The sequence below is a fragment of the Carcharodon carcharias genome, chromosome 5 (assembly GCF_017639515.1).
Source record: "Carcharodon carcharias isolate sCarCar2 chromosome 5, sCarCar2.pri, whole genome shotgun sequence".
NCBI classification, from domain to species: domain Eukaryota; kingdom Metazoa; phylum Chordata; class Chondrichthyes; order Lamniformes; family Lamnidae; genus Carcharodon; species Carcharodon carcharias.
The window spans coordinates 113,970,410-113,985,695 of record NC_054471.1 but is presented as its reverse complement, the minus strand read 5'-3'; the positions used below and the strand labels follow the sequence as shown (position 1 = coordinate 113,985,695).

Here is a 15,286-nt window from a genome sequence, read left to right as displayed (position 1 = left end):
CACAGTCAATAGGCTTTTTAATTACCTTAATTGGCCCTTTGTCAGCGGATGCTTCTCTGACTCCCGCACGGGCCCGCAGCCTCAATATTGCACGCATGCGCGATGATGTTGGGATGCACGTGCAACATCTTTTTGTGCAACTTTATGTGCCCGACCTCGGAACGTAAGATTTAGGGTGTGGTTAATTCCGCCCATTATTGGTGAAAAAGTGAATACATATTTGGGGAGTAGTATGTTTGACACTACAAATAAAAATTGTATTTTTAAATATCAACATCCTTGTATATGTATATTTATACTTATACTATGACTTGATTTTCCCTACCTATTGCTCATATGTTAAAAAATTGGTTTCTCACTTTCTGTAACTGATCTCTATCGATTTTCTACTCTCTAATTCTCTCTAAGCACCTTTTTTGTATAAAATTCATACATTTGCCTCATATCAACATCTAATCTCTCCATGTGTGGCAGTACCACTCACATTTTATCATACTTTAAGTCTATCCTTCCTTTCCAATCTTCCATACATCGCTCAATGTCTCTGAGTGCCTCTAATATGTGTGCTTTTCTCTACTTCAACTATGTGAAAGGCAATGGCTCACAAGAAGATGGTAGCCAAAATGTGCTGATTTGTTGTGGGTAATAGGTTTGGTTGAGGACAAGCTGTCCACATGGTTGTGCAAAACATGCAGATTAGAGCGAAAAGTACTAAGTCTGAAGCTGTAATAAAATGGGGAGCCACAAGTTACCAGATAAATGGGAGAAGACAGATTGGGGCACAAGCCAAAACTTGAGAACAAAGTAAGCGTTCTGAGATAGGATGGTGTGCAAATTGAAGTGATGGTATTCCATTATCTTGCTAATTTTGTCCAACTTGGTGATAGAAGTTATAGTCTTAGATGGTGCAATCAAAGTGAACTTGGCAGTGCATCCTGTAGATAGGAATTACTATAATGGGACGTTGGGGGAGGAGGTGGATATCAAGTCCAGAGGCATTGATCAAGTGGACAGCACTGTCCTGAATCACTCCAAGATTTGATTGTAGTTGTATCTGCACCCAGCCAGTCAAGTGGTGACTCTTCACCACACTCCTGACTTGAGCCTTGTTGGGAGGTAGAGAGGATCAGGAGATGAGATACTTGTTGCAAAATGCCTAGTTTTGCCCTGCTTTTGTAGCCATGTCATTGATAAGGTGGGCAAAAGGAAGAACTTATAAAGCGCTTCACAATAAGTGCTTTTGCAGTGCAATCACTGTTGTAATGTTTGAAAACAAAGCACCAAATTTATTCGCAGCAGAGTTCCACAAACTGAGATAGATGACCAGATAACTAAAATCTGAAAAGCAGGTTAAGTGATAAATATTATCTAAGATACTAAGACAACTTCCCTGATACTCTTCAAATAGTGCCCTCCACCAGAGGTGGCAGAGAGGATGTCTTATTTGAATATCTCATCCACAAGACGACACCTCTGATAGTACTGCACTGGAGTGTCTGCCTAGCTCATGATTATAATTTGGCTTATAGAATTTAGGGATAATGAATGAAATTCTTTCATTATCTTTGAATGCAACTTTACTTGAACAGTTTGCTAACTGAAGTTTGAAAGATCAATCTTATATTCTGCTAACCATTTAGCCAGACAAGCTTAGAGCTTGTACCCAAAATCCAGCACAGGTTCTTATTTAAAAGTAAAAACATGATTTCTTCGAATACTATTTAATAAACTCCTAAGGGCTGTGTGTGATTTTACTGATCATTTTCTAAAACAGTTGTGAACGAGACCTGGAATTTAATTCCAAGGTTTGCAGTTCAGGTGAATAATAACCTGGAAGGCAAGATGCCAGCCCAACACTCTTCCTAGAATTGAAAACTTAATGTTGACAAGACAGTCATCAAATGTTACTGTTTTATTCTTGGGGATTATTGATCCTCTCTGAAACATTCCCATCACCTACAGTACAACATAAGCAACCATTTTGAAGGAGTTATGCATAAGTCCTTGTCTATTGCAATATGCACGGTACTGGAAACCACAATTGAAACAGTTAAATTTCATACATCAAGTAAAGATCAACAGATAAAACATTGTGTAGAAAGCACAGACGTTCTAAACAGAGGGGATACCAATATTTTCTATAAAAACGCAACCCAGCAGTATAGTAAAAGAGAATATCCTTATCACAACCCTAAGGTTGGAGGCCAGCTCAAGATAACAACAGAAGGCAGGTAGACTCAGGGAAGCAGGCAGGATTCATGGTAAGGACATAGAATTTGTGGGTAAACTAAAGTGGTTGATATCTGTTTGGGAGTATTTGCTCCTTAACATTTCCTTATCATCATACATTCATTTTTAATCTTATACGTGATTCCATTGAACCCCTTATACAATTCCTGCACAAAACTGAAAATTTGGGCAGTCAATAATACTTGACAATTCTGTCTATTTTCCTGTAGAAACTAAAAACACACCTGCTCGGGAACAAGTAATCCTGCAAGTTTGGGTGGTAATCCATAAGCAATCATTAGGAAAAACAATCTATTTGCAATTTTGTGACCTTGAGTATCAAGTTTTCCTTTTGTTTAAAAAAAATGCAATTTAATTTTAAGTTTTACCCCATAGAAGTTACTTATTGATTATTGGAAACATCCACACACACACACACACACACACACACACACACAAACATGAGGTAGCAACGCCTGGAAAGAACCAGGCTGGATGTAATGTTCAGACACAAAAACAAAAATATATCCTTTTGCGTTCTACACTTACACTGGGGGATTGATCCATTCTGAACAATTGTCCACCCTTCATCAGCAACAAGCAGAATTGGTTGAATCCTTTCATTATGTTTGTAGTGAAAACGGTCCGGGATATCTTCTTTCAAATATACCTTCATGTGACTATCACAGTTTGACAGCAATTTGTATACATACTTTATGTCTGTTAAATACAAAAATAGAATCAATTGTTGAAGTTGATGTTCAATACCAATTAAAATGAATGTTAGAAAAAGACAGTGTAACTTCATTGTAATGCTGACTAAGTCCACCCATGAAAGGGCAGTACAATTAGCACAATGATCTTCATTCTTCCCATTGCAGAAATTTGTGCAGCCATGTGCAGAATATGATTGAAACATGGTTGTGGATATATTTTACAGGCCAATATTACCAAAATCCAAGATTTACAATACTTTTAATTCATCCATTATATGTTACACTTTGAATAACAGCTATTTAAGATTCTGACAAAGTAGAACTCAGACCAGAGTTTTCCACTCTTGCTTTGCAAGTTATAACATGTTTAATTATTCTGAAATAACCATTTGTCTCTTTTCCAGGACACTTGCATTTATTAGACATGAATTAAATAGTCACATTATGCATCTGATATTAACTATAAAACCATAGCTGTATATTCTGAAATTACATCAAATCCCCAACACCACATCAAGTATAATTACCACCCGCAGAGTCACCCAACAATATTTGCAAAGACACAAAGACATAAATACAGAATAGATTGTTAAACACTGAAAGGAAACATCAGTGGTACTGTGCATATATCATACAATCATGGAGAGATGCTGTAGTGCTAATGTCACTGGGCTAGTAATTCAGATGCCCAGGCTAATGCATTGTGGACACGGGTTCAAATCCCACCACGGCAGCTGGTGCAATTTAAATTCAATTAATAATTCTGGAACATAAAGCTAGTCTCAGTAATGGTACCCATGAAACTATCATCGATGGTCCTAAAAACCCATTTGGTTCATTAAGGAAATCTGGCATCCTTACCTGGATTGGTTACCTACATGTAACTCCAGGCCCACAGCAATGTGGTTGACTCTTAAATGCCCTCTGAAATGGTCTAGCAAGCCACTCAGTTCAAGTGCAATATGGATGGGTGACAAACGTGGCCTTGCAGCAATACCCACATCCCATTAAAGAATTTTTAAAAAAATCTAAAACATGACAAGGGTCATAATCTCATTCTTATTTGTAACTCTATTCAGGGGAATAATAATGAAAGGTGAGATGCCAGCCCAGCACTCTTCCTCAAATGTTGACAAGACAGTCATCAAACATCACAGATTAGTTCTTGAAGCAAGTACTTGAAGCAAAAATGAATTAGTCGTTTCTTGTTAGAGTGCAGTGTAGTAATGCATTAGAGCAAATGGTTAACCTGGATATTGCAATAGACAAGGAGTTATGCATAACTCCTTCAAAACTGTAGCTTACGTTCCACTGTAGATGATGGGAATATTTCTGAGGTTCATTAATCCCCAAGAGCTAAACAGTGACATTTGATGACTGTCTTGTTAACATTGAGTTTTCATTCTAGGAAGAGTATTCGGCTGGCATTTCACTTTCCAGATTATTATTCACCTGAATATAATCTCGCTCCTACCTGTAACTATGCACTAATAACACACATGCAAATAAATGTTACTGTCAGTACCTCAGCTTTAATTTGGCAGGTGGAAGAGACATTACAACAAATATGTTAATGAAGCCAGCACACACTGAGACAAGGTTGGCAGTTTTAAACTTTATCACTGGCAGGAGATCTATGGGATTGCAGGACTGCAACCGTCCTGTGATCCAATTAGTTAAGAAGATACACAGTTGCTTGACCAGTTCACACAGATTCCAAATGTAGAGGGCTTTGCAGCATTTCCATCTTGCACGTCCAGCAGCTTGCTCCAGAAAATGTCACAGTGATTAAATTGGATTAACTAATTGGATTGCAGGATTGTTGCAAGGTATGATCAAGGAAGTGTAAACTAGAGTGGGTGAATTCAATGTCAAATTGACTGCAACAAGAGAAATAAAGACGGGGAAAGAAGGATTGAACTAAGATTAAAAAAGACAAAGATAAAGTTAAAGAAATCTCCAATGAATTAAAACCTGAAGGAATAAGAGTTAACATATAGTTACTTTTCAATGCCAGAGAGGTTGACCAGAAGTAATTAATGGTTTCCATGTTATTTGAAGTGTACATATACTTGAAATGACAACTTTCTATTGCTAGTTTACTTCATAACTATTATGCAAGTACAGGAATGTCAAGCCACTCAATGCATTTTAATGGTGAGGCAGACAGTGCAATGTTTTTGTGAACCTAACAGTGGAGCGGTGCAACTCCGGCAACAACTTCTCAATTTACACATTTAGTAATTCATCTGTTCTCACATGAAATTGCTATGTTATTTGCAGCTAAATAATGATTAGCGGACATTAGCGTCACCGCTATTTTGGTGGGAATTTTTGGGCCACTGTTTTTATATTTCTGGAAGCAATAAACAGCTAAAATCCTCTCTGGTGTCAGTTTATCATTACCTTTTTGTCTCCGTTTATCATTACTTTTTTGTGACTTGTGGCAGTGGTACTATCCCTAGCTCTGGGCCAGGAGCTTTGGGTTCAAGTCCCATTTTCGAACATGATGGCCACAGAGGGTGCATTCATAATGTGGCCAAACAGGTTGATTATCAGGCTGTAGATCCTTCCAATACACCTGATGGCAGATGATTAGAGTGGGGAGGTTTCCTGGTCAGACATACTGCAGAAGGCAGCAACAAACCACTGTAGTGCTTTGCCAAGCATGATCATGGACCAATCCAATGGAAATCTATAATTGACAACGAAGTCTTAAGGCATGGTACCTGAAGGAGTAGGAAGATTAAATGGGCACGGAGAAGTCTAACAAAAGCAGGTGCAGAAAGTTGACTGGTTACGGGAAGTTTTGAGCCAATATAAATTGGGAGCATTAAACACAAGTTTAATTTTTTCAATTAAAACACTGTGGCTTAGAAATCAGATTTTTGCCAAAAACAAGCATTCAACACAGGCTATCATTACTGGCAGAGCAAAACATCCGTGCTGCCTGCTAGTTACATTGATCCTTGTGGGCAGCTGACACTACCAATAAGTTGTTAGGGATCAGTCAATAATTGAAAAATACTGCAAATCTGAAACAGAAAAATTCCTTCTGGAAACACTCAGGTCAGGCAGATCGGAACTGATTGGATTGCTTTACAGAGAGCCAATATGGACTCGATGAGGTGAATGGCCTCCTTTTGTGCTGTAATGACTCTAGGTCAGTGGAGGGAGAACCAAAACGTTAACTCTGTTTCTCTCTCCAAAGATGTTCCCTGACCTGTTGAGTATTTCCAGCATTTTCTGTTTTTATTTCAGATTTCCAGCATCCACAATACTTTGCTTGTGAATTATCCCTGGTGTCCGGCCAATATTTATTCCTTAACCAATATCACATACACAGATTATCTGATCACCATCACATTGCTGTTTCTGGGGTTAGCTGTGTACAAATTGGCTGCTGTGATTCCTGCATTACAACAGTGACCACACTTCAAAAGTAATTCATTGGCTGTACAGCACTTTCGGATGTCCTGAGGTTGTGAAGGCACTATATAAATGCAAGTTTTCCTTTTTCATACTTGAACCCACGGGAACAATGTGGTGCTGTCATGTAGTTTCTGTGCAATGTATCAACAATAAAGAGAATTAATAGTTGGAACGAGTATTAGCAGTATCTGCACTGGAATTAAGTATCAGGAGACAATTACACAATTTCAATTCTTATTTAGTTTAGAAGAGGTTTTCAAACTGGGGTCTAGAGGGAATTACAGGATGTCTATAGAGTTGATTTTACCTATCATTCCTGTGTTTGTTGATTTACTAACATTTAGTTACTATATGCTCATAAAATAGATTTTCTGCCACGATAGTTTGAGTAGCTATACATTGATGTAATTTTTTAAAGGCAATGAGGAATAGAAAACATTTAAAACCTGTAGTTGAGAATATCAAGCTCAATTTCTTGCATCCAAATTAATTCATAACCTTTTCTTAGAAATAACTTAAATCTACAGTTGATCAGTCAATACTGTATATTTATCACTACTTACCTGTAAGGGGCAATATAGCTGTTACTGGAGAGTAAGTCACCTCAGTGTAGTTACCACGTCCAATGCAATTATCCAGCTCTATAACTTTCTTTTTAGAACACTGCGCCATCCCATGATCACTGGTGATAATTACATTAATTGTGTTCCAGAGTCCAGTCTTTTGAAGTTGATCAATTAAATAGCCAATATGATTATCCACTTCCTTCAACATTTTTTTCAGTTCTTGACTGTCAGGTCCATAATGGTGTCCAGTGGCATCAGGCTCTTCCCAATACAATGCACCAAAATTAATGGGTTCTGTTGAGTTGGAAAGCCATTCTATAATGTGGTTGACTCTCTCATTGAACTTGACATTGCGGTCATATTTCAAGTAATAGGAAGGAGTTGTATTATGTATTGACACATCAGTACCAGGCCACATTACTCCACCACTCTTGTGCCCTTGTTGCTGATTAGTTATCCAAATTGGAGTGGCTTCATTCCACCAAAATTGGTCTTTATCTTCAGAGCTTGAAAAATTCTTTTTGGTGGCTGCATCATACATGTAATTGGCCACAATACCATGGCTTTCTGCATAGCGGCCTGTGACAATGGAATAATGATTTGGGAAGGTTTTGGTAACAAACACATTTGTTACATATTTCACATGGGCTCCATCAACAATCATTTTCTGAAGGTTAGGAAAGTTGTATTGCTCAAGATAATCGGCCCTGAATCCATCAAAGGACACGAGAAGTAATCTAACCTCAGAGTTGCTTGTTGCATTATTACAATAGCACTCAAGGAATCCAAATATGAACACCAAGCTATAAACCCATAAACTATGCATTGTGGGGTAGTTTTCCACAAGATGCCACATTCTTATAGATCTTCTGGGAGGCTTACTTGGTATACTGAAAGATACAAGAGAGTTATTAAATGGCAATAGCAATAATAAAAATGTGACTGCCCACACTTTATACCTTGAATTGTGTCTTTAAAAAAAACATATTAACAAAAAAGAATTTCACATTACTGTTCCTACCCGCATTTGGCAGATCCTCTTTTGTCAGTGACAAACACAATACCAATGCTTTGATACCTGCCCCTGTATCACAGATTGCATAGATAAATAGTTCAGGCTATTAGTTTAGTAAGGCACTATTTGTTTGAATAAATCACTTGGAACCAAATATAAGAGAGGAAATTGCATATGAAGGCTGGAGTTTTACTGACTACATAAACAATTATAATTGAAGCATAGAAATGTTTCTCTTTTTATTAATTTACTGGATTTGGGCACCGCTGGCTGCCCTCCCTAGTTGTCCTTGAGAAGATGGTGGTGAGCTGCCTTCTTGACTGCTGTAGTCCATGTGGTGTAAATACACTCTCAAAAGCTATTAGGAAAGGAGTTCCAGGATTTTGACCCAGCGACAGTGAAGGAACGGCGATATATTTCCAAGTCAGGATGGTAAGTGGCTTAGAGAGGAAGCTCCAGGAAGTGGTGTTCCCATTTATCTGCTGCCCTCGTCCTTCTAGATGGTACTGGTTGTGGATTTGGAAGGTGCTGCCTAAGGAGTCTTGGTGAGTTCCTGCAGTGCATCTTATAGATAGCACACACTGCTGCTACTGTGCATCGGTGGTGGAGGGAGTGAATGTTTGTGGAAGGGGTACCGATCAAGTGGGCTGCTTTGTCCTCGGTTGTGTCAAGCTTTTTGAATGTTGTTGGAGCTCATCCAGGCAAGTGGAGAGTATTCCATCGCACTCCTGACTTGTACCTTGTAGATGGTGGACAGGCCTTGACGTTACTCGTCGCAGGATTCCTAGTATCTGACCTGCTCTTGTAGCCACAGTATTTATATGGCTAGTCCAGTTCAGTTTCTGGTTAATGATAATACCCAAGATGTTGATAGTGGGGGATTCTGCAATGGCAATGCCATTGAACATCAAGGGGCAATGGTTAGACTCTCTCTTGTTGGAGATGGTCATTCTCTAGCATTTGTGTGGCACAAAAGTTACTTGCCACTTGTCAGCCCAAGCCTGGATATTGTAGAGGTCTTGCTGCATTTGGATATGGACTGCTTCAGTATCCGAAGAGTTGGGAATTGTGCTGAACATTGTGCAATCATCAGTGAACATCCTCACTTTTGACCTTATGATGGAAGGAAGGTCATTGATGAAGCAGCTGAAGGTGGTTGGGCCTAGGACACTGCCCTGAGGAACTCCTGCAGTGATGTCCTAGAATTGAAATGATTGACCTCCGACAGCCACAACCATCTTCCTTTGTACTAGGTATGACTCCAACCAATGTAGAGTTCCACTCCCCACCCCTGATTCCCATTGACTCCAGTTTTGCTAGGGCTCCTCGATGCCACACTTGGTCAAATGCTGCCTTGATGCCAAGGGCAGTCAACTCTCACCTCATCTCTGGAGTTCAGTTCTTTTGTCCATATTTGAACTCAGGCTGTAATGAGGTCAGAAGCTTAGTGACCTTGGCAGAACCCAAACTGAATGTCAATGAGCCGGTTATTGCTAAGTAAGTAATAAAAACAAAAGAACTGTGGATGCTGGAAATCCAAAACAAAAACAGAATTACCTGGAAAAACTCAGCAGGTCTGGCAGCATCGGCGGAGAAGAAAAGAGTTGATGCTTCGAGTCCTCATGACCCTTTGACAGAACTTGAGTGAGTCCAAGAAAGGGGTGAAATTTAAACTGGTTTAAGGTGTGTGTGTGTGTATGTGTGTATGTGGGGGGGGGAGGGGGGGGGGGGGGGGGGGGGGAGGTGGTGGGGGATGGTTTGGGTGGGGGGAGAGAGAGAAAAGTGGAGGGGGTTGGTGTGGTTGTACGGACAAACAAGCAGTGATAGGAGCAGATCATCAAAAGATGTCACAAACAACAGAACAAAAGAACACATAGGTGTTAAAGTTGGTGATATTATCTAAACGAATGTTCTAATTAAGAATGGATGGTAGGGCACTCAAGGTATAGCTCTAGTGGGGGTGGGGGGAGCATAAAAGATTTAAACATATTTAAAAATAATGGAAATAGGTGGGAAAAGAAAAATCTATATAATTTATTGGAAAAAACAAAAGGAAGGGGGACACAGAAAGGGGGTGGGGATAGAGGAGGGAGCTCAAGACCTAAAGTTGTTGAATTCAATATTCAGTCCAGAAGGCTGTAAAGTGCCTAGTCAGAAGATGAGGTGTTGTTCCTCCAGTTTGCGTTGGGCTTCACTGGAACAATGCAGCAAGCCAAGGACAGACATGTGGGCAAGAGAGCAGGGTGGAGTGTTAAAATGGCAAGCGACAGGGAGGTTTGGGTCATTCTTGCGGACAGACCGCAGGTGTTCTGCAAAGCGGTCGCCCAGTTTACGTTTGGTCTCTCCAATGTAGAGGAGACCACATTGGGAGCAACGAATGCAGTAGACTAAGTTGGGGGAAATGCAAGTGAAAATGTGGTCCATCTCTGACACTTCCCTTCCCTTCCTTGACCTCTCTGTCTCAATCTCTGATGATAGACTGTCCACCAATATCCATTACAAACCTACCGACTCCCACAGCTACCTCGATTACAGCTCCTGGCACCCCGCTTCCTGTAAGGACTCCATCCCATTCTCGCAGTTCCTTCGCCTCCGTCGCATCTGTTCCGATGATGCTACCGTCAAAAACAGTTCCTCTGACATGTCCTCCTTCTTCCTTAACCAAGGTTTTCCACCCACGGTCGTTGACAGGGCCCTCAACCGTGTCCAGCCCATCTCCCGCGGATCCTCCCTCCCAGAAACATGATAGGGTCTCCCTTGTCCTCACTTATCACCCCACCAGCCTCTGCATTCAAAGGATCATCTTCCGCCATTTCCGCCAACTCCAGCATGATGCCACCACCAAACACATCTTCCCTTCACCCCCCCCTATCGGCATTCCGTAGGGATCGTTCCCTCCGGGACACCCTGGTCCACTCCTCCATCACCCCCTACTGCTCAACCCCCTCCTATGGCACCTCCCTATGCCCACGCAAAAGATGTAACACCTGCCCCTTCACTTCCTTTCTCCTCACCGTCCAAGGGCCCAAACACTCCTTTCAAGTGAAGCAGCATTTCACTTGCATTTCCCCCAACTTAGTCTACTGCATTCGTTGCTGCCAATGCGGTCTCCTCTACATTGGAGAGACCAAACGTAAACTGGGCGACTGCTTTGCAGAACACCTGCGGTCTGTCCGCAAGAATGACCCAAACCTCCCTGTCGCTTGCCATTTTAACACTCCACCCTGCTCTCTTGCCCACATGTCTGTCCTTGGCTTGCTGCATTGTTCCAGTGAAGCCCAACGCAAACTGGAGGAACAAAACTTCATCTTCTGACTAGGCACTTTACAGCCTTCCAGACTGAATATTGAATTCAACAACTTTAGGTCTTGAGCTCCCTCCTCTATCCCCACCCCCTTTCTGTTTCCCCCTTCCTTTTGTTTTTTCCAATAAATTATATAGATTTTTCTTTTCCCACCTATTTCCATTATTTTTAAATATTTTTAAATCTTTTATGCTCCCCCCACCCCCACTAGAGCTATACCTTGAGTGCCCTACCATCCATTCTTAATTAGCACATTCGTTTAGATAATATCACCAAATTTAATGTGTTCTTTTGTTCTGTTGTTTGTGACATCTTTTGATGATCTGCTTCTATTACTGCTTGTTTGTCCCTACAACCACACCAACCCCCTCCACTTCTCTCTCTCTCCCCCCACCCAAACCAACCCCCCCCCCCCCCACCCCACCCCCACAACAAACACTTTAAACCAGCTTATATTTCACCCCTTTCTTGGACTCACTCAAGTTCTGTCGAAGGGTCATGAGGACTCGAAACGTCAAATCTTTTCTACTCCGCCGATGCTGCCAGACCTGCTGAGTTTTTCCAGGTAATTCTGTTTTTGTATTGCTAAGTAAGTGTTGCTTGAGAGCACTGTTGATGATCACTTCCATCAATTTATTGATGATCGAGAGTAGACTGATTGGGCGGTAACTGACCGGGTTGGATTTGTCCTGCTTTTTGTGCACAGGACACACCTGGGCAATTTTCCACATAGCCGAGTAGATGCCAGTGCTGTAGCTGTACTGCAGCAGCTTGGCTAGGGGTGTGGCAAGTTCTGGAGCACAAGTCTTCAGTACCATTGCCGGAATATTGTCTGGGCCCTTAGTCTTTGCAGTATCCAATGCCATGAACATTTTCACGCATTTCCAGAACAGTTAGGAAAAACCCACTCCGTTACCTCTGCTACACCACATTAGAAAATGTTTGCAAGTTCATGACATTATTTGTGCTGGATTGAGAACTTTGGAGATGCAGTTTCTCTCAAAACTAAGTTTACCATTTGCAGCACAAATGGATGTGTGACACATAACACTGAGTTTACTTATTGCACCCTTTACAATGAAGTATCTTGGTAAAACGGCCACACACAATTTCCCTTCAATAATCTACAAAATTAATTTGACCATCAGAAAAATTAGCTTTAAGTTATTAAAATTGGAATATTAGTACAACGTTGTTAACCTTTTGTCTTGTGGTCAAGGCACTGCTCGCAATTTCTGAGATGAATGGGCATTGACCTCCTCATGTGATACAGCTATATGAGGAAGATAGGTTTGCTTTTCTCATTCCTGTTAAAAACAATAGTACTTATATTCTGTATGTGGATCTGCATATTTCATAATTTTGCCTTCATCTAAGCCTCCCATCCTGTCCTCCCAAGAAGATAATAATTGGAAACCATGGAGGCTTTTACAAAGCTGCATTTGGACAAGAACCATAGGTAATGAGACAAGATCTTATCTTGGAAACAAGGCATCTGTCTCAAGAAGCTCACAATCATATGGGCCCAGATTTTGAGGCCAGCATTGAAGCAAGGGAGCTCACTGTTTGTCTCAAAGAAAGCTTCCCACAAAGACAGTGATTTCTGCCTTTCCTGATGGCAGTTTAAATCTGGAACCAAGGCAAGGGGATTTCCAATCATGCAGCAACTGTGATATTAACAAGAAAGGTAAGCAGCCAATCACATTAATTTTTACAGCAAGAGTAACAACATAAGACTGGAAGTTCTTGTCAATTCAATCGATTTTCCTTTGATTGCTGTTTGGCAGATTGGTGGGTGGGCGGAGGTTGGTGGTCATTGAAGAACCTCAACAGCCCACCCCCTGGACAAACACAGGGCCCAATTTTTAACTCCATGCAAGCGAGTGGGTTTCCTTGCCAATAGAATCACTGACAGCAATTTTTGGATTTCCAAGTTATCCTACCCATATGCATACTCCTGAAGTTGCTGTCACTTTCAGTGGAGTAATGGCAGCAAACACCAACAGTTTCACTGTCATTACCACTGCAAAATCCTGGCCACTGTGCTCTGAAAGGTTCATGGAGATAGTAAGCAATAGAATTGAAATTAGTGCACGTTGCATAATCCTGTGAAGGGCTAGGAAAATTTGGAAAGGAATCACCCCAACTCTGTTTGGATCACAAGGGAGCCTATTGGTATACCTTCAGGTTATGCTATTGTATAGTTGGGCAGTAGTCAAGATTCTGCGGCTATTTATGAGTGTGACTGGTTCTGCACCCAAGAGAATACCTAAGGCAGAATCAAAACTTCTCAGATAAAGTTTCCTGCAAACCGGGGGCATATCGGATCATGAATTTTGACACAAGGGTGTTCAATCCTTGCACAAAGCCAGTTTAATTCTCACATTGAGAAGCAATTCACAGGCCTCCTTCCACTCACTCATGCTCCTGTCCCTGGGCAGGCTGTTATATAAATGAGGCACTGATGTAAAGATAGTTAAAGTCTCAGCATCCCTGGATTTGTCAGCTTGTTATCTCTTGTGGTTCCCAGCAATTAAAAATAATCACACTTTTAGACACAAATGCTGGAATTGACATCGAATATGTTTTGGGATTCCACCATGTGCTGCAGAATGATATATTAGTTCGCTATCAGGCTGTAGTGCAGTAGAGAGCGATTTAGAATCCTGGATACTTTTGTATACGTGCAGAATTCAATATAGTTCTACAATTTGATATAGTTCCTAACTCTTTTCAAATACTATAACTATGACCCATAATACTGTGCTTCCCCAATTCCTCATTAATACTGGGGACAAAACATACAAAAAGACCTTGAATGTGCATATATAGATAGCAACTATGTACTTGGATGGGACACTTCTGACAGGCCATCCAAAATGTTTTGGGATAGTTTAAAACAGTAATAGGATTTCCTCAAAATTGCTAATAGCAAATTTATTCTGGCCAGCAATTCACAATATTTTGAAATAAATGAACAAACTTAATTCTCTGTAGCAAGAAAACATTATTTCAAAAAACGAAATCACAAGCTCTTCCCTTAATTGGTAGATTTTTCTGAACAATAAAAATTCTCTATTTCCCCATCAGATCATACCTAATCTTGTCAAGCAACCAAATCATACTGGATATTCAAATAAAATTAAGAAGAGGCCGGTCTCTCAGCTAATTGTTATAGCATCACACAATAAGCAAACTAGGTCAAGTATCAGTAGTATAAACATGCTTCTGATTTGACTGACCTGCCCTCCTTTCCAACTGCTGCAGTAGCTTTTTTCAAAAAACTGCCAGCATTAGACCTTCAACAAATTTGACGCTATAACTGCTCCTCTTTTCTGGGCTAGAAAGGGCAGACACCGCACATTGACTTGAAATATAAATACCTAGGACAGGATTTTACATTTTGGGTGGAGGGCCCTGATGTAGGGTAGCCAACCCTCCACGAATTGAAGATTAATCTCCAGGATACTGCTGTGTGCAACCCTGGAGAAAGATCATCGGGACATTAAAACAGATTATTTTTTTGAATATTTCTCGTTACCAGATACTCAAATATTGAAAATGGGGGGATGGGGGGCTAGCCTGTTTGTTGTCAGTCAAGCACCATCCAATTAGGTAATGAGTTTTTTTACTTTCCAAATAGTGTAGGAAAGCAGTGCATCACAAAGATGGAGGTGTTGGCCGATGAATGAATGGAGCATGGGGTGGGGGCAAGTCATGTGATGAAACCTCCAGAAATACATTTAATCACAGTTGGCAACCCTACCCTGACGTCAGGGTCAAATGGAAGTCCTGACACCGCTCTGTGGTGAGAGCAGTCAATTTTCCCTGGATTGGTCAATTAGTAGCCAGAGGGACGTGCTCGCTGTGCAATTAAGCTCTCAAGGCTGGAGGGCCAATAGAAATGAACCATGTAAAGAACCACAGCTTGTTATTATTGCAGATAGGGGAGAGAGAGAGAGGCGTGAAAGAGAGAGGGCACCTCCACCTTAAGGCAGCCCCTTAGCACTTTTAAAACTTTTGA

General features: G+C 40.8%; 1 protein-coding gene across 5 annotated transcripts in view; it reads right to left on the bottom strand.

Moving 5' to 3' along the window:
* enpp4 (ectonucleotide pyrophosphatase/phosphodiesterase 4) overlaps positions 1-15,286 on the bottom strand; it is a 35,414-nt gene that overhangs the window by 10,070 nt on the left and 10,058 nt on the right. For 4 of the 5 annotated variants that reach the window (XM_041187717.1, XM_041187719.1, XM_041187714.1 and 1 more), the window contains exons 2-3: positions 6,941-7,833; positions 2,779-2,949 (exon numbers count right to left, since the gene is read on the bottom strand). In XM_041187717.1, the coding sequence (XP_041043651.1) occupies positions 2,779-2,949; positions 6,941-7,799 (1,030 nt within the window). In that variant the 5' untranslated portion in view covers positions 7,800-7,833. Of the gene's footprint in view, positions 1-2,778; positions 2,950-6,940; positions 7,834-12,462; positions 12,570-15,286 lie in introns of all 5 variants that reach the window. The other variant, XM_041187718.1, reaches the window with a different exon arrangement.